The 22,862-nt window shown below is 50.0% G+C and overlaps 2 protein-coding genes across 13 annotated transcripts in view; one reads left to right on the forward strand and one right to left on the reverse strand.

Annotated features, from left to right (window-relative positions):
* The first annotated feature begins 695 nt into the window (after positions 1 to 695).
* Positions 696 to 6,234, forward strand: GC (GC vitamin D binding protein). Its single transcript, XM_049815365.1, is given in 13 exon segments — positions 696 to 737; positions 740 to 809; positions 2,461 to 2,530; positions 2,984 to 3,116; positions 3,271 to 3,482; positions 3,668 to 3,800; positions 3,926 to 4,020; positions 4,339 to 4,468; positions 4,583 to 4,785; positions 5,006 to 5,138; positions 5,249 to 5,346; positions 5,615 to 5,898; positions 6,058 to 6,234. Coding segments are annotated over 12 exon segments (1,590 nt in total). The 5' UTR covers positions 696 to 698; the 3' UTR covers positions 5,889 to 5,898; positions 6,058 to 6,234.
* An 8,981-nt stretch (positions 6,235 to 15,215) lies between these two features.
* The window catches only part of SLC4A4 (solute carrier family 4 member 4), a 233,190-nt gene continuing 225,543 nt past the window's right edge, over positions 15,216 to 22,862 (reverse strand). For 7 of the 12 annotated variants that reach the window (XM_049814985.1, XM_049814981.1, XM_049814983.1 and 4 more), the window contains 2 exons: positions 18,196 to 18,275; positions 15,216 to 16,975 (listed from right to left, as the gene is read on the reverse strand). In XM_049814985.1, the coding sequence (XP_049670942.1) occupies positions 16,870 to 16,975; positions 18,196 to 18,275 (186 nt within the window). In that variant the 3' untranslated portion in view covers positions 15,216 to 16,869. Of the gene's footprint in view, positions 17,096 to 18,195; positions 18,276 to 20,242; positions 20,340 to 22,862 lie in introns of all 12 variants that reach the window. The other 5 variants (XM_049814988.1, XM_049814987.1, XM_049814977.1 and 2 more) reach the window with 3 other exon arrangements.

Here is a 22,862-nt window from a genome sequence, read left to right on the forward strand (position 1 = left end):
AAGCTGTTCCTGACCCCGCTGGATCTGCAGTCCCTCTTTCCCCAAGCCCAAGCGCCAGCCCGGCACCTTGCCAGTGCCACGTTACAGCACCAGCTGTCTCTTCTGCTGCAGATCCTGGGAAGCGGGGGGGGGGCTCAGGGGCTCTGCCATCAGCCCAAAAAGGGGAAAAAGCAACGCACGCTCTCAGAAAGCAGCAAACCTTGGGGCACGCACGTGTGCAACACCCTGCCCATCGGTTGGTTTTGGGTGGGAGTCACCCTGACCGGCACAACAGGGTCACGGCGGAGCAGGGCGCTGCATCGGGCCACCGTCGCCTCATGGAGCAGTTGTCCCGACCGAATCACCGCCCCGGGAGAGTTTGGGGTGCCAGCACCGTGAAAGCGTAGGCTCCTTCCTCACACGGGGTCGGGAGGACCGTTTATTCGCCCGACCCCACACGGCTTCGCACTCGCGGGATGCGCGGGACGCTTGCCCCAGCACGTCTCCTCTTGTTGTTCACGTTGCGCCCATCATCCATGGAAGACCCTGCCTGAGGTCCCACAGCAACCCATCCCCTTTTTGCCGAGTTAATGATTAAAATCTTTGGAGGCCCTGGCACCCAGGCTATGGCAGGCAGGCCAAGGATGCTTGCCCCCTGCCCTGCCGACGGGATTAATCATTCACATGGCAATCGGCACTACCTCCATATAAACACCGGGATGGGTTTCCCAGCGCCGCTTTTTGGCAGGAGGAAGGAAAAACCCGCCTCAACATGAGGGTGGCTCTCACCCTGCTGCTGCTTTTAGCCGCCGTGCGTGCTGAGCACCGAGGTAAGAGCATTTATCACGCGCCTGGGGCTTTGCTCTCCCCCGGGGACGACGGGAATGAGGCTGGGGTCTGTCAGCTCCGGCGGTTTTTGTTGGCCTGCCCTCTCCCCGGCCCACTGCCAAACTGCTGGGCAGGAATCAGAGAGAGGAAAGGGAAGGTGCGGGATGATGTTTCGGTACCCGGGATGCCCCTTTGGGGTGATGCTGGAGGAGCTGGGAGGGGAAAAGTCTGGGCTGGGGTCAGGAGCAGAGGGAGGAGGAGAGGACAGTGTTGCGGGGCCCGGCTTCTTCCCTCTGCAAGGGAAAATGAGATTTTCTGCCCCCCTTCACAAGCACCATTTTACTGTAAAACCTACCCCTCGGATGGAAATGATGCTCTGTGCCACCCCTTGCTGCCTTCACAGCTCAGCAGGGAATCACCCACCTGCCAGAAAACCCCCTTGAATCTTAGTTCTCCCATACCGCTTCACAAAAATGGAAAGAAATGCAACAAGTTGGCACTTACAGCAGGACCAGCAGCCGCTGCTCCTGAGAGGAAAGATAATTGCCTTTTACCACGGCTTCCCCTTTTTTTCCCAGTGCTACCAGCCTTGCAAAAGGCCCCTCACCCTTGCTTTCCCACCAAAGCAACATGACCTTCAGTGTAATGGCACATAACCCCTCAGTTTTGGGGAGATGACCCTGCTCTGCACTGTAATACTGGTAAATACTGGTATCAGTATTTACCCTGCCAGTACCAAAGTCTAACCAATGTGGTCGGTAGCAAAAATCAATAGCGTTTTTCCAGGGATGAGAGAGTCGCTGGGGATGTGCCCACCGCTGGGTGCTCCTGACCTCTGTGGTCCTGTCTCCAGAGCTCCCAGTCCTTACGGTCCCCAAACCCTGCCAGAAAAACCGACACCACGCGTTTCAAACGTGCAGAAACGTCCATTTGGACGAGGGGCGGATGCACCTAATGTTTTCCCTATAGCTGTCCCAGCTCCAGGGAGGGGTTTTCCCCCCCAGCCCCTCTCTGACTGCGGAGCCGGAGCAGCAGCCTGGGTACCGGCGGTGCTTCTCCGAGACCGGCAGCACAGCAGCAGCTTTTGCTAGTCTGCAGCAGCCTGCCAGCATCTCCCCAGGGACTACCACCGAGTCTGGCCTGAGAAAAGAAGCAAGTCTGTGCAAAAAGAGCAATCCTTAAGTGAAGAAAGCAAGAGCCCCACAGCCTCTGGACCGCGTTTTGCAGTGGCGTAGCATCCCTCGCTCCCGTGCCGCCGCTGCTGCCGGGGTGGGAAGTGGAAAGTGAGAGCAAAATAGGGGGTCAAGTGGGAACAGGCTGTTCCCCAAAAGATCATTTTCCCTGGCGAAAATCAAAAACCCTGAGTTATTTTCCATAGGAGACTCGATTAAGCAGAACTGTGCTGCTTTGGTGTTTGTTTTTTTTTAATCCTGCAAGGAGGAAGGTTGCTGGAAACGAGCTGTATCGCCACCTGAAGAGAAGGGCATCGGAGGCGGTACTGCAAGGGGAAAGCAAAGCCGGCATTTCCCCAAACCCCAGCCCCAGCAGATGCAGGGTCACCGGGTCCCAGCTCCCCAGCCACCACCCAGGCTGCACCCGAGTGAGCCAAGGCACAAATCCTGCTCACAAATCCTCCTTTCTCTGCGCTTACAGGTAAAGCTTATGTCCGGGACAAAGTCTGCCAGGAGTTCAAGACCCTGGGGAAGGAGGACTTCCGAACCCTGTAGGTACTTTCTGCCGTATTTGCCCTCCCAGGACACCCGGCACCTAAGCCAAGACCACAAAAATTGTGTTAAAATAATCTTAGAAAGGGGAAGTTTTATTCACTCCCTGCAAATGAGGACTCTGATGGCTCTTAAGAGCAGAAAAGTTTGCTTCATTGTTGAACTCCTCAAAACCTATTAGGTACCTAAATAATTAGGAATTCTAACAGAGCTGGCACATGATCCCCTGGGCAGCCCCCAGCCCGAGACCCATTCTGGGTCTTTCCCGGCTGTTTTCCAAGAAATACACTGCTATTTCTTGCAGCACCGCAGCTGCTCCTCTCCGGCTGATGGCGTTAAACCCGTTTTGGCAGAATGATGCAGCAATATGATTTTTTTTTTTTTTTTTTTTTTTTTTTGGAAGAGAGAGAAAAATGCCACCAGCTCATCCTCTCCTTGCTCTTTGCTCCCAGGACCATCATCACCAGCAGCAGGAAATTCTCCAACGCCACCTTTGAGGAGATTGGCCACCTCGTCCACGAAATCGTCTCCCTGGCTGAAACCTGCTGCGCCAAAGGTGCCGACCCCTCCTGCTACGATGCCGGGGTGAGGCTGACGGACCCCAAAACCGGGGCCTGGGGGGACGGGATGGGGTGGAATGAATGGGATGGGGTGGGGTGGGATGGGGTGGGGTGGAGTGGGATGGGATGGGGTGGGATGGGATGGCCACCGGCATGTAACCTCCTCTCTACGCCTCCAGTCCTCAGCTTTGTCGGCCAAATCCTGCGGCGAGGACTCGCCCTTCCCGGCCCACCCCGGCACGGCCGGCTGCTGTGCCCAGGAGGGGCTGGAGCAGAAGCTGTGCCTGGCCGCCCTGCGGCACCCACCCCAGCAGCTGCCCCGCTACCTCCAGCCCTCCAACGAAGAGCTCTGCCAGGACTTCAAGAAGGACCCCAAGGACTTCGCGGACCGGTAAGTCAGGCTCCAGCCCTCGGTTCTTGCCAATGGCTCGGTGCGACTGGTGGGCGACACAGGGTGGTACCTGGAGAGGGCTCCCAGCCCCGGGCAGCCCCTAACGATCCTAAAACCCCACATCTATCTGCAGCCGAGCACCTCATCCCGGGGTGCCGGCTCTCCTCAGCCCGCTCCTGCCGCAGGTTTCTGCACGAGTACGCCAGCAGCTACAGCCAGGCACCCCTGCCCGTGCTCCTGGGCTCCACCAGGACCTTCCTCTCCATGGTCTCTACCTGCTGCATCTCCCCCACGCCCACCGCCTGCTTTCTGAAGGAGGTGAGCCCATTCGGACCGCCGGGCTCGTCGGCACCGTGCCGACGGCCTGAGGAGAAGCGTCTGGGAAAGGCTGGCGTTTCCCTTGGAAAAATGGGAAAAACACTTCCGCCTTCTTCTTGTGGCAGAAACTGGAAAGGAAAACCCTCTCTCTCCTCACCCTGATGTCAAACCGGGTTTGCTCCCGCTTCACAGCGTACGGGAAGGACAAAGTCACCTTCAGGTAAAAGAGGGGAAAACCAGCTTTTTCTCTCCTTGAACACAGGTCCGGTTGGGAGCGCGTTCCTATTTCGAGCTGCGGATCCTGTTCGGAGGCAGCGTTTGCAAAGGCAAATTTTAATTAAGATGCAAAACCAAGCGTGCTGTAGTATCCCACGGAAACGCTTGGCATGTAGCAGAAGTGCCGAGCGAGCCCCGTGGCTCCCCGTCATCACCCTCCCACACCTCTAGACGGCAAAACCCCCGCTTGGAGCTGTTAATAATAATAGGGGAAAGGGGAGCCGAGCTCCCTAAGCCCTCCATACGCCTTGTGCCTGCCCAGCTACCTGACCTCGCTTGCTCAGAAGATGCCCAGCGCTTCCTTCGAGGACCTTTTCCCCCTGGCAGAAGACGCTGCTGAGGTGTTTTCCGAGTGCTGCGAGGCGGTGGCCGAGGACTGCATGCAGAAAAAGGTAGGGGAGCCCGGAGCCGACCCCAAAACCACCTCCTGGGTCACAACAGGGATTTAGCGAGCGAACCCCATCGTGGCGAGGGGGTCTGCAGCTTCACCACTCCCCTCTTTGCAGTTATCGGAGCACACGGCTAAACTCTGCAGCGCGCTGTCGGCCCGAGATGAAAGGTTTGCCGACAGCTGCCAGGGGCAAAACCTCATGCAAAACTATTTCAGCATCTCGGCCTTGCCACCGGCGCCCACCCCCAAACTGCCGGAGGCGCAGAAGCCGACGAACGAGCAGCTCTGCGGCGAGGAGGGGGCTCGCCACGCCGAGAGGTGAGCGGTACCCACGGCGGCCGAGCTGCCGACCCTTCCTCCTCCCCTTGTCTTCATTACTTGGTTTGATTATTATTAGGATAACCCGGGGAGCATCCTCTCTTCCCTCAGGGCTATCACTCCCAGGGGCTGCACAAAGACGCAAAAAGCAGCCCCCAACCCACGCTGAGCCGCACCGGTAACAAAAGATGATACGGCGACTCGTTTTTCCCCGCTCCAGGTACCTGTTTGAGCTGACGCGGAGGCACACCAGCGTCCCCGACGCCTTCCTCGGCAAGCTGTACGACACCTGCAAAAAAGTCAGGGGGGAGTGCTGCTCTGCCAAGGACCCCTCCACCTGCCTGGACAGCAAGGTGAGCGGCGGGGTTGGCTCACCCTGCTCTGCCCCGCCCCAGCCCTGCATCCCCCAAAATCCCCGCAGAGGCTTTTTGCAGCCTGGTTACAGCCATCCTCTGCCACCCAGCACCAGCGGATGGCAGAAGAGCTGCCCCCCTTCCTGGAAAAGGCCAACCAGCTCTGCAGGCAGTACACTGAATTAAATTTCCTCGACTTCAAGAAGAGGTAAGCCTTCCTCCCACCCCTGCCCCGCCACAACCGCATCAGCAGATGCGATCAAAATTTGGCCAAAAATTTTGAGGGTGCACGAACGGAGCTGGTGGGTTTGAACCTAAATAGCAGCAAAACAACACGGGGAAGCACGTAACGCACCCCTTGCAGGGCATCCCGCCGTGCGTGTTCCCCTCCCCCCCCCCCCCCCCCCCAAAAAATGCCATATGGGTATTTAACACCCCCGGGTCCCCGCTAAAACCCACTGGCCCCCACGCCACAGGCTGCGGGAGAGCTTGATGCAGAAGATGCCGGACGCCAGCTCCGAGCTGCTGGGGCAGCTGGTGGAGCAGCGAGCCGATTTCGCCTCGACCTGCTGCCCGCCCAACTCACCCCCCCTCTACTGCGCCTCCAAGGTAAAGCCATGGACCCCCCCTGACACACCACCCTATGCCGTGCTGGCGGCCAGCCCCTGCGGTTCTTTCCAACCCCCTGTTTTGCAGGTGACGGCGGAGCTGGGAGAGGCGTGCGATGGGGACACGTGCCTGCTGAGCTAAGAGCCCAGAGGTGAGCTGCTGGGGGACCGACACGCCAGACTTGGGGGGTTCTGGCATACCAGCATCGGGGATCGCTTCTCCATTCATGCACGGATGGAGGAAGCAGTTTTGGGGCTGGGGAAAAGGGTCACGGCCACGCAGCTGGGGCTGAGCATTACGGGGTACGCAGGGGAGCGGGATGCCGAAAGGGAGCACGAAGGAACCAGGCTGGAGGACGCCCGGCCAGACAGCTGCTTGTCCTTGCACCAGGAGGGGAAGGTGCCACCGAACCTCCGGCTCCCTGCCCGCCCAGCCGGCAACACCACCGATATATTCCCGCAACCACAATAAAGACTTAAAACCAGCACCCTCGCTGCTGCTGGCGAGGCTTTCTGCACCCCCGGGGCAGTGGGGAGGGCTGGGAAAGGGCACGGCCCTGGCTCTGCAGGCAGGAGGAAGAGGAGGAGGTCCCAGCTCTAGTCCTGGGACCTAATGGTCTAAAAAATTAAGCAAGAACAGTAAAAAACACTCATCAAGTGCCCCCAAAGACGGCTCTCTATGGGTATTTGGATATTCAGCTAGCTGGAGGCATTAGCCCATTGCTGGAGATGGGGCGTCTGGGCAGCCCCAATTTCCCCGCTCCATACCCCAAACTTGGCTCCCCTGACCGTGTGAGGTTTTGGGGGTGCTGGGGTCGAAGCAGCCCCGGGTTGGGAGGCAGGAAGATGGCAAGCCCAGCAGGGAAAATGACGGGGAAAATCCCGAGCCTAAATTTGGCAGGTTTTTTTTTGCAGAAGAACAAGATCTAAATATGCCAAGGAAAGCAGATAACGATACCTCCCTGCGCAGAGCTGTGCCATGCAAAGATAAACCAGCAAATTAAAACAGCCCATGCTGTAGCAATAAAACACAGATGAGCTGAAGCGATGGGCAAAGGAAAGCAATAAATGAAATAAAGGGATACAAAAGCAGCAATGCCCTTACCAGCGGGGCAGAGAGACTCCATCCAGAAAGGGAAAACTCTGCAAGAGGCAGAGGATTAGTGGGCAGAATCAGGGGAAATCAATTTAAAGCTAATTAAGGCCCCAGAGTAATTACTCTGCAGACAGCATCAGCAGTCAAGACTTGCCGCACTCACCAGACCCAACCTCAAGCAAAACCAAGACAAAACCCCCCGTTCACGTTGGTTCCCCTCTGTACTGGAGAGCACCAGTTCCCCCCCCAGGTCTGTGCTCAGTTTTTCCATGAAATGAGACAGTCTTGGCTGGGATGGTACGGGATTGCGTCCCGGCCAGTTCCCTGCCAGAGTCCCCCCCCGACAGCCACAGTGCCGACAACCTCATCTCCAGAAAGATGGGGGTGGATCAGCAAAGACCGTCCTCCTCCCTCCCTGCCCGGGAGCTGGCGGCTGACGCTGCTCCAGAGCCGCCGTCGTTGCTCAAAGCATTTCCTAGCAAACACATCATCTGGGTCCCCACCTTTGACCACCCACCACCATCTTACATGGTGCTTTTGGCGTTTATTTCTCCAAATAATTAACGGTTGGGGTTTTTTATCCTCTTCTGTTGGGGTGAGAAACCTACATCTCATTCGCATACTTGGCATTGCCAAGCTCAGCTCCCCCGGTACATCAACACATATGGAGATGTGTTTCTATTTCAGCTTCTTCCTCGGGGCGGTGGTACCCAAGGCAGCAGCTCTGGGCACCAACCACGGTCACCACTGCGCCTCTGGATCACGGCCGGTCAGAGGGTTCTATCCCACCGCTCCCAAAAAAAGCAATTTAGCCTGTCAGGCACAAGGTACTAGGGACCAGCTTGAGCTTTCGCTCCCTTCCAACGTCACGTTTGCATGCGTCAAATTCAGGATGCACGTGGTAAGGGCTAACCATCCCAGTGACCTTCTGGGTTTCCAAGAAAAGTTGGAGAAATACAATTAAGCCAAGAACATCTCAGCTGCTCTGTGCCTGTTTCTAGGAAATGTGCTGATGGATATAAAAAAAAAAAAAAAAAAAAAAAAGGAAAATAAAAGAACAGTGCTTATTGTCATCGCAGCTTTCCAGGCGAGAAGTGCGCACTGCGATGTCCCAAGGGTGTTTCCCAATGCCAAAAGCCCGGGCACACTGGGGAGAGCAGAAAGCCAAGCCCAGGCTCTCTCCGGAGCAGCCCGCATCACTCACCTCTTCACACCCGGAGCACACAACTTTCGGCAAGGGGTTTGCTCTACACATTTTCAGGACTAGGCATCACTCGCTGCTGCGATGTCCCATCCTCTTGGCTATCAAGGGGCTTCAAAACCCTGAAGCCCTGCCCGGCAATCAGCCCGTAAAGCCAAAGGGCATAAGGATGTTTCGCTGTTTGCTGTTCCCTCACCTGCAAATGCACCCGGCCAAGCCCCCCGCAGCCCCGACCAGGGGGTTTCCATCTGCACGACGATGGGTATGGGGCTGCTGACCCCCACCACGCTGGTGGGTATCAGGTGGACACCGGGCACAGCTTTTGGCCCCCGGCTCCCCAACCCTTAGCACAGGGCTGGTCTGCCCAAACCCACCCGCACTTGATGCATTTCGACTCTTAAAGCACGTGGGAAAACACTGCCCACCTTGGCAGGAGGCTTTGGGCATTGACACGCACACTCCGCCCAGCGTATTTATTTACCGAATGTGTTTATTAGCATTGGTGTTTGGGCTCCCGTGAGCTTTAATTCTGTATGGGAAAGCCTCATTCTGCTGCATTTTCCTCCCTGCTGACTCATCAGGCAAGTGACTGCACCACACCATTACAGAGATGGCATCTATTATTAAGGATTTCATTTTAGCAATGGGCTGCTGCTCTGAAACAGCTCTTGAGACCTTCCCCATGGATTCATCCCCGAGCCGACAGCCCTCTGCGTCCCAGCCCCGCACGAAGGACACATCCCATTTGCTTTCCACCAGAAGGTGCCCACAGTCACCCAGGGAGATTTCACCTTTTTGGATGAAGGAGCTACGTGTTGGCACCACACCAGCAGAAAAAATATAAAATCAGGGAATCACCCCCAGCTCCTTCCCCATCTGGGGAAAACAAAAACTTTACCCACAGTACCCTGGCAGGACCCGGGAAGCAGCAGCATTACACAAGGCGAATGCACCCCATGACAGCAAAGCCTCTGCTGCTGTCACTGCTACGTGGGCACCTCGTGGGGGAAGAAAAACCCCAACCCCAAAAATAATCAATTACTGCTTTAAAAATAACCAACAACAAAACCACAACAATTTTTTTTTTTATTATTAAAACCAGTCGACTTCTGAGAAAGCCTGGGCTGGCTGGTACAGCAGCACATCTGCTCTCAGATGATGCCACCTGGGAGCATTGACTTGGCCAGCAGCGCACTCCCGAGGGATTCCCATCCAGCCCTCCGCCAACCCAGGTGGAAAGCACTTTCCTTTTCTACTCTTCATGGCTGTGAGGCTTTTTTGTTTGGTTCTTCTTTTAATTCTGGGTCTCCTTTCTCCAGCCCTCAGCACTGCAACAGGCACGAGGCAGATTTGCCTCCTGCGTTTTTATCTCAGCAGCTCTCTAACCCACTTCCAAAGAGTCAGAAGAAATAGTGAAGTCTCTATTTAAAAAAACAAACAAACAAAAAACCCAAACCATCCTTGTTGCTCAGAGCAACCCTTCCTGGCCGGTCTGCCTGCTCATCACCCAAATATTGGGGTAGCCAGCAAACCCCAGGCCACCTCCAGTGCCTTTCTGCCAAGTGGCTTGCAAAGTCCAAGGCTGGAGCAGGCAATGCAACAAGAACCAATTAAAACAACCCAAACAAAACAACAAAAAACCCCAAACCAAATACCTCTGCCAGGCAGATACCATTCCCAACCACAGCTGTCTCAAGCTGTTAGTCACACTAATTGCATGGCTGGTACAGCAGTAATTAAGCAGCAATGCATTGCAGGCACAGCAGCAGGGTGGGAGTAACATCACTAAAAGCTTCCAGCCAGGGAAAGCAGGGCTGCGATGGGAAAAGCACGCTGTGAATTGCTCGAGGCACTAAAAATCGGCGGCTCTGAATAAAACAGCTCCCAACATTTACCTTGCTGGTGCTCGCAACCCATCCAGCAATGGCCAAGCTCCTGCAGAGAGGAAAGCATGGAAGTGTTCATTAATTGACATGCAGCAGGGTGGGTTTTCCTAAAAATTGGTAAAAAACCCCCATCCAATCTTGCCACAGCCAGCCCGTGGCATCACCCAGCCTTTTGGGGGAACACAGGGGATTTTCTACCTCCCTACCAGGTGCTGAACATGTAGGGTAAGTGATTTGTTCCTGAAGAGCAAGTTAACCCAGTACAGAAATAAATAAGCTGACCAACTTACATCTCTTTTTTTAAAATCAGTTACTAGATCCATGAAAGCATTAAAAAAAAAAACCATTAAAAGTATTAGTTTTATCTGCCTCTGAGACCTGCAGGGCTGTTTGCTTTCCCAGTGACTCCTTTCCCCAGGCATTCAGACCCAAGTTGCAACTTCAACTACACAGAAAACCAGCAAATAAATAGGCTTATACCTCCTTTTAATTTTATTCTTCTTTTGTACTGCATACAGTTCTTTCCTCTAAGAGACAGCAAGTATTTTCCTCCTGGCTTAGACACCCCAAACCTCCTCCACAGAAGACAAGCTGAGTAAAGGTTTCTAGCCAACCTGTAGGAGGAAAAACAGCAATTTATGAGGGAGGGGACCAGTTCGCAGGTGATGCTTGTGTCACCTAGCTCACACCCAGGGCTTTCTGCAGCTGCAAGGAATAAGTAATTTATTTCCACAGGGGATAATCCTGGTACCCCAGGGCAGAAGTAGCTGCCCAAAACATAGCAGAGTCCCAAAATGCTACAAAACACTTTCCACACTGACAAAATGGGAGAGATGCTGGATGATACATGGCTTTTGGTCCCAGTTTAAGTGTGTAGGGCTTGGTGCTGCCTAAACTGAGCCTGCCAGGTCAGGTACGGGAGAGCAGCAGCCAAGGGGAGAAGGTTGTGGGGACCTGCAGCTTGGTCCAGCACTGACCCTGCATCAAGAAGACACAACCCATATTCCTTACTGAAAAGTTAGCTCAAAAAGTGTTTTAATGACCCCATCTCCTCCTGTGGGAGGGAGGGATGGGGTTTCTGGAGGAGTTGGTGCCCCATTACATTTCTCCATCATTGAGATGGCTGCTCACAATGCTGGTGGAGCCGGAGAGGTGTTGATGCTTGCTGTTCCCCCAGCCCCACGTCCTCACCAACAGTTATTCCTGGCCAAGGAACAGCAATTGCAAGAAGCAAAGTTTGGTTATGTCAAGTTTCAGCCCAGAAAGCAGAGGTTTCTTGGAGAAGCCCATGGCCATGCTGGGCTCACCCTTACCTGTCCGCAGGTGGTAGAGTTGGGCAGGGAGATGCTGCATTGCTCTGGGACCTCCTGGGTGAAGCAGCACCGCGATGGAGCGCTCGAAGCCAGAGGCTCGCATACCCGAGCCACGCAGGATGGCTTCACCACGCTGGTCCTCAGCAAACATCTCCAGCTTGCTCTCACCCTGCCTAATGCCTGACGGCAAAGCGCCCACGCAGGTCCCGGGCGGTGGAAGGTGCTGTGCAAATCCATCTCCCCAAACCGTCTGTAGCGGTTGCACGCCGCCGTGACGGCTCCAGTCACGTTGTGCGAGCAGTATTGACCATTTTCTAAACACTTCTTCTGATGCAAAAATGCAGAGGCTGGTGCTTATTGGAGGGGAGACCTGTGGGATGTAAAAGGAACTAGGCCTTAAGCCTCACTGTTTTAAGACTATTCACCTTATTGTTTTAAGGCTATTCATATTAGACATGTAACTAATGATTAGATATTGGTTTAGATATGATTAATAGAATGCAGGTACTTATAAAACAATATCTATCAGCTGCTTAATTGTTTTATGAGACTCACTCTTCATGGCTGGCTTAAAAGCCAGTCAAGCTGAATCAACAGAGGAAGGATCATACATCTTAAACCTAAGACATGGGAGTAAGTGATTAACTTTAGAATAAGATAAATTAATAAAATAACCTCAGTAGTTTCTTTAGAAATTCATAGGTGCCTTTGAAGTGTAAGAAGATAAGTGATGATGGTGACCAGAGACTTTCTGCCTGTGACCACCAATCCCAGAAGAACCGAGACATGAGAATGGAGAATAGATGACATAAGATGATGGATGATAATGATATGAGAACAAAAAATTGGCTGGAAAAATTTTGGATTGGGACAATGGGTGGCAAAAGGGTATATAAGGTTTGGAAACTTTTGGAAGTGTGCCATTCACTGCGGTGCTGGCCCAACTCCGAGTTGTGAATAAAGCAAACCTAGAGAAACCCACGCTCATAAATTCTTTAACAGGGACAACCACCCCAACGCCACAGGGATGTTGCAGGGCTGAGCGTGCATTAGCTCACAAGCTTCAACATTGCGGTGTCATGCAAGGGAATTGTCCGACGGATAATGAGAAAAACCCACGTGAAAGGATGAAGGGATTCAGACAGCCCCGGGGATAGCCCTGCTCCCATGCACAGCCCCCCAAATGCAGGAGCTGATGGGGGCTCGCCCCTTTCCCACCACGGTCTGCCGAAAAATTAGCTGAGGGTTTCTCTAATAGTTTTCATCGTTTTCCAGCCCTGCTCTGTTTTGCTAGCTCTCACCAGAAGTTATCCTTGTACACCTATGGCAGCTGGTAAGCATCCCTCCCCATTGCCCCTGGAGGACGTGGAACTGGGGGTGCTGGGGAGCCCCATGGGACCACACTGGGGTACCACCACAGCAACCACAATCCCTGGGTTTGGGATGCGAGGCGGCACACCCCTGTTACCGGACCCATTTTCCACAATCTTGTCTAATCCCAGGTTTGACTCGGGGTCCTGCGGCATCGAGCCCCTCGAGAGCCTTCTCTGCATCCCCAAATGATCTTCGGGGGGGTCGGCGAGGGTGCCCTCGCTCCATTGCCGGGGTCTTGGGGACACCTCCCCACCCCAAGCACCTTTCTGCTCGTGCTCTGCTGCCGACATGGTGCCCAGCAAGGAACACAAAAAAACCAAGCTGCCATGGGGCTGGGATGCGTACCTGGCTGCCGCCTTCTGTTACTGCCTCGTGCCCATTGACTTACGGAGGTGGGACTGGGGTCTCGCTACCTTTATTTGTGAACAAGTTCTATTTTGCTCCCCCGAAAGCTTCAATGTATCATCTCAAGAGAGAGTATTTCTATCATTAAACCTCAGTGTTACAGCCACACATCCTGAACTCCTCTATGGTTTGTTAAGAGCCTTTCCCTGCATTTTTCACATGTATTTGTGGGACCTTTCCTAAGCCGCCTCTCCCCCTGGAGAGCTGCCAAGCATCTTCCCTTGGAAATGGCGATTACAACAGCGATACAGGGATCTCGATTCAATCAAACAAGACTGAGTATATATAACGAGGAAAAATGAACCCACGCGCTCTCCCATAAATGCATAAAGTTACTTTATTTTCAGTATACATTTAATTTTGAAAAATATAAATGCTAAAATATCTCATCATCTTCATCTTTTGATTCCATAAAAGTCACAATAGAAAGCTTCATAAAACTGTAAAATACTATAATGTCATAAGGAATTTTGTGTTTTATATTACTGGAAAAAAAAATCATTTTAATATATTGAAATGTTTTCTGCTTTTTTTCCTTTTTGTTCCACCATCTTGATCCACTTCATTTTATACTAAGTTTTTATTCTTTCCTCCAAAGCAAATACAGACTTACAAGAATTAAAAACAATAATAAAATTATTTGAAAGTGCGTGTTGATTCAAAAAAAAAAATAATAAAAAAAACATACAAAGACATATCGGCCACGATGACAAATAAGTGTGGGCTACAGAGGCAGACGGCCACCCCGTTCCCGGGGCTGGGACGACGCTTGCTGCAGCTGGTAGCTGCCACGGGGTCCCCCCGCGAGTTGGGACCTGGTTTTGTTTTGCTCTGGGAAGTTCATTCCTTGACGGCCGCCTTGGATCGCAGAGGGCTTTGGGTCAGTCTCCGTGCCTACGCCCAGAAGTGCTCACCCAGGCTTTTCCCACAGAATACCCAGTTCTGACTGAAAAGAAGTTTTAGTTATTTTCAGAGGTCTATGAAGTGCAGCGACACTTCCCTTGTGATGCCTGCCAACACCTGGTGCCAGCAGAGCTCTCGGTTGCTCTCTCTGCGTTGGGTTTTCTTTTGTTTTTTTAAAGGAAAAACCAACAAAAGAGACACAACCACCCATGAAGTGCTAGTGCCAGGCACCAATAAAGGGAACATTTCCACCTCCTGTCACCGGAGTTGCCTGTTTTTCACGGAAAGCTACAGAAACCTTTGTCCTGTCCCTTCAGCAACACCGCCCTCGGCACGACAGCTCCCTTGGGTGAAAAAAAAAACAGAAAAAAAGAAAAGAGCAAGACCTAGATCAGCAGTCAATACGTTTCAAGTACATTTAACACGGATCCAAAGTGGAAGACCTCATTTTTGTGGAGAGGCATCACCAGGTGCCAGCAGATGGGAAGCTGCATGGGTGCAGCACCCTGCCCGCTGAGCCTACCGGGAGCAAGAAAGCCGCTTCTCTCTATTCATCTGGTTTGATCTTTCCTCCCTCCGTTCACTGGGATTCCTACAAACCCAAGGTCTGGGCAAAACACAAGCAGCTCCGACGCTCGAGTCTGTTTGCCCTCTGGGAACCAGGGACTTGTATTTGCTAAGGGATGGAAAACGTTGGCTGAAGCTGGCATCGCACTTCCCGGGTTATCTGTCCTCCAGCTAGCATCACGGAACCGCTCCTTTTTGGGCCGTTCCCGACGTCTCCCGAGGCTTTGGGAAGCGGGTTTTGGGTTGGGTGCCGGGGATGCCGATCTGAGAGCGGACACACCTTTCGTGGAAGCCAAAAGTGAGACCCCTCGAGAACGAGACGGGGAATGTATGGAGGTGTGCGCACCTGCGGGCACTGCATGGGCGCCTCGGCAGCTCTGTCGTCTTTCTGCAGCAATGACGGCTTGCGGCAGGTCGAGCTCGAACTATCACGGTCCCTGTCAACTCACCCTTCAACCAAAGTGCTGTCGGGAAAGCAAGGTGGCCAGCTGCTTCTACAGCACATCTGGGAAATAAAAGAATAGCCCTGTTCTGCACCTCCCGTTGCCGATCTGGCTACTATGAGTGAGTAGACGCTAAAATTTGGCATGTAAGGTCTCAGCACCATCATGAAATTCTGTTTACTTAACCAACACGGACTTTGGTTTCGCAAGGACAAAAGCGGCAGCAACACGCCTGTCCTCTGCAGTGGGATTTTCTCCATTGGGGAATTAGCCCTTACAGCTGGGCTTTTTTTCTTTCTTTCTTTTTTTTTTTATGAAGCTTTTAGTGTGTTACATGTAGTCCTCACGTGTCATCAAAGAAATGTCTCGGTGAAGCCCAATTTCCCAAATGCATGTTTCTACGTACACACAAGTACATACGTGTACATGCTACAGAGAGAAAAATCATCTCTCCCACGGTGGTATTTGCTCGCTTGGTTGAAAACCAAAAGCCTGGGCGTGCCCGTGCTTACCCTGCTTGGTATTGACGCATCACCGCACACGGATGGAGGGGTCTAGGACCGAGCAGTCGAGATTTAGGGTAAATTCTGTAGACGATGGTAAACAGAGGTGGGATGCTAGAGGATGCAGATGTTTCTGAGCCTGGCAAATACGAGCGTCGGGATGAGCATCCCAGTGGGCCGTCTTCAGCTGCCTTTCTCCTCCATCGTGCTGTCATCGCGCCTGAAGCGCACCCGGGGTCTTCTCATGTATACACATACACACATGCGCACACACTGATATTTCAAGAGAAATAACTCGAACAATACCACGTAGGAAATCAACAACATGAATACAATCAGCATCTGTCCACTGATGTCGGTAGCTGGTCAGCGTTTCGCTTACCAATGTTACATTTAAGACTCTTCCTAGATCACAAGAGATTTAAGTTACATCCCATCTCCTTCATAGTGAAGTTAGATTACTTATTAAAAAAAATAATTAAATAACATAACCCTAAGTAAAACAGATGCTTCAGAGTAGAAGGTGTTAATCAAACCGATCCAGCCCTATGCCATGTCCTGGAGATTGTGGTGTGGTGTTGTGGTTTTGTGTTGTTTTTTTTCTTTTTTTTTTTTTTTTTTAAAATCACATTATATATGGTACAATACATTTTTTACAGAAAGCCTGGCATCTAGAAATAAGAGGTAGAACTACTCATAACTATACGTTTCCTGCTGCAGGAAAAATTCATTTTTCTTTACAGTAATTAAAAAAAGGTTAAAAAAATTGACAAAAAAAAGTCATAGGTTAGGCCCCCATAATTTAAACAAAATAATCTAGGAAAATAACACTCTTCCATGTACCTGACAGATTAAGTCCATTAAAGTGTTTCTTTAAAAAAAATTGCATAGGAAAGGGACATTTCAAAACACATGCTACAACGATGGCAATGGTTTGTCTGTGCTGGGAGTGAAGTACCTTTTCCTTTTCCTTCCTGTGTTAACTACGAGTACAGGCTTTAAGAGCAAGTTAGTATTAGCAGCACTTTTCCAGCATCTTCGAGCAGTGTAAGCAAGATATCCAATTAGCCCCGAGGTCAGTTTTGTTCTGCCAGACAACAAACGGACAAACAAACAAACACGGATTCACAACTTAAAGTAATGCCAGTTCCCCTGACATCTCCCCGCGGGTATGGTGTGATATCCTTAATACTTCTGCCCTCTGCTTGCGAACGAGAAAGACGCGAGCACGACAAAGCGACAGAGAAGGCAAAACGAGTCTTGGTCGGCGTGGGAAAAGGGGGTGAGGAGGGATCAGAGGAGATCCGCAGGGGCGAGGGCGGAGGGGCAGCACGGGATGTCTCATTTACCTATGCAGGTGGGGAGCAGAGAGCATTTTAATATTTGGCTAGTGACAAAATAAATTCCATAAAAGATTTAACAGACAGACAAATTACAAAGTAGTTTCTGTTCCCTTGCTCCTCCAGAAATAACCATTGTCTTCAGGCTCAAGTTCTATTCTAATTTGAGGCACAACTTTTACTGGAGTTCGTGGAGGGCTGCGAAGAAAGAGAAAGACAAGGTAAGCGTGGGGACTCCCTCCAGGCCTCTCGGCCAATTCTTAACGTGGTCTGCCGTGCTGAGGACTTCTGCTAGCACAGCTTCCCAGTGACCAAATCCTGAAAAAAAGAGAATAATCCACAACTGGTGAGAGAAAAACCAGCATTTTGCAAACAAAACAGAGGGGTGACTGGCGTGAACTGGGAAAACTGCAGATCCTAAGGCTTGGCGGGACGCCCAACAGACAGTGTCACATCTAGAAATGGAACAAATGCTCGACTCCCAGGATTGGTTCCCTCTCATTAGCTCACACTATACAGCTTTCTGAAACTGGCACCATATAGATACCAGGTAAATAACCTTGACAGGTGGTGGTAGCATACAGCTGCTCTTTAGGTAAGGCCTGTACATCACGTAAGATTATTTTAATGAGTTGGTCTAAACACTGCTCACATCAGGAGGTAAACCCACTGATTTCATTGACTGAGGAGCTCCAAGTATCCAGCACCTGTGCTTCGCACCAAGCTGTGGCAACGCTCATAAACTGCCTTTGAAATAATCCAGTTATGGCCATTGAGATTAATTTCACACACTCTCTAAGACCTGGAAGTGTAGATCCTTCTTTGACATTTCAAAGGACTACTGCTGCCTTGGTTGAGACCCGACTCCTGGCGCTGGGAGGTCCGAGGTGGCCTCAAGGGGCTGAGCAGCTCTGAGAAATTGCTCCTTAACTCTTCCTTGCGGCAATTTAAGGTTATTATTTACTCTATTTTCCACCACAGACATGGGAAAATGGATTACTTCCTCTTTGCAACATCCCGTTACATGACTGAAGGAAAGCATAACTGCAATTTTCTCTCGCTCTTTTTTTTTTTTAAAGGCTAAACAATCCCAATTAATTTAATTTTCCCCCTGTAGACACATTTCCTGTAGTCCTCCCAGTTGCTCTGTGTTGTTTTCTGCTTGAGACCCCGAACGAGCCATCGGTACTGCAGGTGGGGTCTAACCAGGAACAGCAGAGTCCTCAGGCTCCCCATCCCACGCGCCGTTAAGGCCGTGTTTGTTATCAACGTGGGATGCTACAACCCTGCGCAGGGAATACTGTCAAAGTGATTTTTAAGAGTTTCCTATAGGGGCACAGAAACTTTGCCTTGTTGACTTTTGGCGTACTGGGATGCTTTTGAGGAATCATTATAAAGTGCATTTTTTGGGTGCTTACCTTGGCATGGTGTGTGACTGAAGGAAAGGAATTGTATCAGCACGACGTATGGCGTTCAAGGAATGTTGGTGATTTTTCTCCTGTCGGGGAGGGAAGAAAGTCTTGTTTGTCATTGCCTGCAGCATGGACGGCTTCTCAAGCCCAGCCTCAGTTTCTCAGGTACGCTCTCATCTATTTGGCAACGCTTTTTTACTGCTGCCTGCCTGCCAGGTGAATTTCACAGCTTGTAAATAAAAACACTCAATTTCTCTCTCTCTCCTCTGAGATAAAACCCCTGGAACTTACAACATGAACAAAAGACTAATTTCCCAAGACTTTCACCACCTGTAGGTCTTGCCACTTACCTTTTATCTACACCTCTTTAGCTACCCTGCGCTCCTCACTGTCGCACCCAAACGCCTTGCGAGAAAATAGGTGGTTTGTTGCCTGTAACGGCTTTCCTTTCCTGACCCAGCATGGGGAAGCATACTCTCTGTTAATAATAAACCTATTCCTGCTATTGCTGAAGGAAAGCTAATGTTAGAAGTATTATTAGTAATATACTTTGAATCGCAGAGCGCAGTTAATATTTAAGGACAACACCACAGTGTTGCTGGATTCCAGCTACTTTTTCTAATCCATGGGCCTGGTTTTCTTCTTTTTTTCCTTTTTTTTTTTTTTTTGGCATTGTTTCTGATTAAAAACTAGCAAATCAATTACTGGATTATAAAAACGTACAAGAACACAAACCAACTGCTCCTTGGCTCATAGGTGATTTAGCCCGTGCTGTCTCCAAGGCATTCCAACAAACAGGTTTGCAGCAGAATTAACTTTTCCTTAATTATTTCAGCCTTAAAGATGCTGAAAACAACGCACCTGATCATAAAATCCTGTGTGACAACATTTGGGATGCAATTCGTTTTTAGCACATCAGGGCATTTTTACAGAAAAATGAGGAGGACCTGTTCGGTTATCTGAGCCTGGTTTTGCTCCTTTTCCTTTCCTTGTCAGCAAAACACTGAGAATATCTGAATAGTCAGGGAAACGTGTCCTCCTCTTTGGCTTTGTTTTATAATGCCAATCTTTTAGTGTTCCTGTACCTAAAAACCACAGAGCAATGCTTAGGATTGCCTAAGGTACCTAAACGCCACCAAAAGGCAGGGGACTTGAGTACCAGCTCTTAAACGCAAAGGAGAGTTTAAGGATCTCGAGATCTGTGGGTTTAGGTCCTACTCCTAGAAATCACCAGCCTTGCAGCAGTACTCACTTATTCCTATAATTCATATTTCTCCCCTCCCATCTCACAACAAAACAGCGTAAGCACCCGTTGCTTATAGTATTTTAAAAAGTCAGCGTAAAGGCAGAAAAGCTAAGGTCAGTTGTTATTCCCGATTCCTCACTTAAAAGACTATAATATGAGAAGTGAAAATGACTGAAAATGAAGATCATCACAATCAATTACAGATATTAACGTAAGAAATTAAAAAGAAACAGAATAGCACAAAAGCAAATCACCTAAGAAGGGAAATACGTTAATGGCCAACTGATCACTGCCTTGTCAGTTTAATGTGCAATGCGGATCAATGACACGCTTAATTACTCTTTTAAGTGCTGATTTTTGCAACTGCTTGGCACCTAAGGAAACAAACAGTAATAGGACAGCGATGCAGTTTAGACATGCTGCAAATCCAGAACACTAGGCTCAGAGAGGGGGCGGGGGGAAATCAAACCATCAGCAGAGTTAACACAAAATGGGAAAGGTCAGAAAAGAGAGGAGGAGAGAGTGAGTGGCCAAGAGACCTGTTAGTAGCTGGATAAAAGCGCTTAAGCTGGAGGCACCAGAAGGAACAACAATTTTGTAAAGAGCAAAGAAAAAAGCTCACAAAACCAAAATCTGTCATAAATCAGAGGCCTGGAAATTAAAAAAAGAGGAAAAAAAAGAACAAGAAAAAGTACTTCTCAAGTAATAGGAAAGGGGTTTTTTTAAATTTAAAAAAAAAATCACTCTAAATGTATATATATATTTTTGTACTGCAAGTCAGGCATGCAAGAGGTTAGTTCTACTCACTGTCGGCAGGTTTGCTATCAGTTAGGAAAGGTTCCTGCTCCATGATGTCCATTGGTATTTTAATACTTGGGACTTTTTCTGAGTAGGGGCAGTCAGACTGTGAAAGAAACGTGTAAAAGGTCTTAGAATATTTTCACTGCTCGCTCTCTTATTGTCTCCCACAAATTAAAATCATGCTTCATATGTTTCTGTAGGAATGAGGAAAAGAAAAGAAGAAAAAATTTAAAAGCATCCTCCAGCTTAGTTGCCCGCTGGTTTCCACCGGTTCCCCACTGCACCCCACTTTCCCTCTTCCTTCACACTACGAGAGTAAAATGGATTTAAAGAACAACCTTGTGTAATTGTTATCTTCCCCTTTCCCCACCTCACCAGCTCCTTTGCCACGAGCTTATAAGACACCATCCAATTCAGCTTGGAGTTGGCTGCAGGAAATACAGACGCAAAAACGCATTCATAGGCAGAAATAGCAGGGCACTGGCTTCTGTGAAAGCTCATCAAAATGTTCTATCCTGCTGTGATTTCTCTCAACCCCCTTTTTAGTTCCCAATTGCTCTACAAGGACGAGGGCCAGACACGATAGGGCAGAGGTTCCTTAAGCTGGGCTGTCTCAACTCCCCTGTTTATTTGAGTCAAACCCAGTCTCAGTTACACCTCTATTTCCAGTAAAATAGTTCATCAAATCCAGGGCCGTTGTAAGAATTCGGTACTCCCAGCTGGGCAGGAGGAAGAGCAAAGCGGTCAAGAAGGGGCACAAGTGCAGAGAAAAGCCATACGCGGGGTCCCCCGGTGTTTGGGTACCAGCACCATTTATACCCCACCGGCTTCAATCATCCACCTGCTGATGCTCACGACAAGGTACTTGGAATTATTTTGCTTTTTTAAAATAAAAGTAACGTCTCATAACCAAGGAAAGGCTGATATTGCATGACTTGGCAAAGGAAGTAAGGTGAGGCTTGCCAGAAACGTTAACGCATCTTTGTTCCTGCAGACAACTAGACACAGCACCGAGCATAACGCTGGGGTGGAGGGAGGGAGACCTTCAGTTCAGGGGACGAAAACATCACAGAGGCCAGAGAATCGCTCTCCCTGAATTTTTTTTTTTTTAATTATTTTTTAACATAACTGACACCCAGTGTGGTATTTCACACTCCAATAGCAAAAAGCTTCCTCAGGAGTATTTTTACAAGGCTGAGGGATAAACGTAGCTCAAACAAAGATGATTCCGCAGAAAAGCACTGAGGTCCCCCATCCATTTGGGGCCATGCTGTAAGGAGAGCATAAGAGCTGGGTAACCTCTTGGACATCTTCGAAACGACAGCGTTTCAGTGCTAATAAATAAATGTAAGAGGTCTGTGGAATGGCAATGCTGATGCTCAGGGTCTACTTTAAACTTCACCATCTAAAATGAACAGAGAGACGGAAAAAGCATCTGCAGTCAGCGAAAATGCCCTGAAGGGGAGCAGAGACCATTACACAGCACTTCTGACTCTGCAACTAAACATACTAGCCCAAGATTTTTTTGAAAAACTGTCTGGCCTTTCTTGGATACTGCATTTTTTGACATAAAATCAGAGAGAAAATCAAGGCCCTTGAGTTTTCATTAGGCAAATGCAGCAATTAGTTGCACTAATTCACACTTTGTAAAGATAAGCTGGAGGGAAAAATGGCAAGATAACTGAAAATCTTTCTTTGCAGCTCCTTTTTCGCTGTCCCTGATTGCTAGCAAAGCCCCAGTGAGAACTTTAGGTGAGTCCTAACTAGTGCTGAGAGCGGTTTCCACTAATGCCAGGTTTTGCCATACTCGTTCATCTAACACCAATAGCATTAGCAACATCCAGCAATTCTCTTTGCTGAACTCTGTTCAGTGTACTGCCCACCAAATCCCACAGGACTAACTTTGTGGGGGCAGATTTCTGGAAGGGAAAGGGTGAAAACAAGCAAACAAGTAATGTCAAGTGCTTTACATTCAGGAAGCTGGTAAAAGCAAGTGCTGAAAAAAAACCCCCAAGAAGAGTTAAGAGCCAACATTTTGCATAAAATCTCTTACCCATTAGATCAATTACTGTACATGAAATTAATGAAAAGCCTGAGAAGAGAGGAGATAGCTTAGAACATACCAGCAATACAGGAGCCACGGCTCGGGATAGGATGCTGCTGGATTCAAGTTGGTCAAGAGGAGGGGATGGAGTCAAACCTTTGCTGACTATTCGCTACGTACAGTAGGGCATTTTCTCTCATTTCAGTTTGCAAAAAGTTATCTGCTGCAGGAAACCCTTGCCCTCAGCCTCCCAGGAACTGCAGGAATGACTGGAAAGGGGAGTTTGCTGTCTGAAGTAAGAGCCAACCTTCCCAGCTGGGATTCAGCTTGATTTAACCTAAGAAACCCTCCGAAAGCATGGTGAGGCACAACCACCCCACGGCACCCCTGACCCTCCAGTTCAGTGGCAGAGCTGCCACTTTCACGTTTTGCCGCGAGAAGCTCTCCGGGCAGACAAACTTCTTGGGGAGGTCACTGTTACCACTATCGCAGGGTGATCTTCCCTCTGCCTACATCGCAGGAAAAGTCCTTCTTCACAAACCCTGGACGGTTACATCAGCAGAACAAGCGACACTCTGCTTA

This window comes from Accipiter gentilis, chromosome 12 (assembly GCF_929443795.1).
Source record: "Accipiter gentilis chromosome 12, bAccGen1.1, whole genome shotgun sequence".
Lineage (NCBI taxonomy): Eukaryota > Metazoa > Chordata > Aves > Accipitriformes > Accipitridae > Astur > Astur gentilis.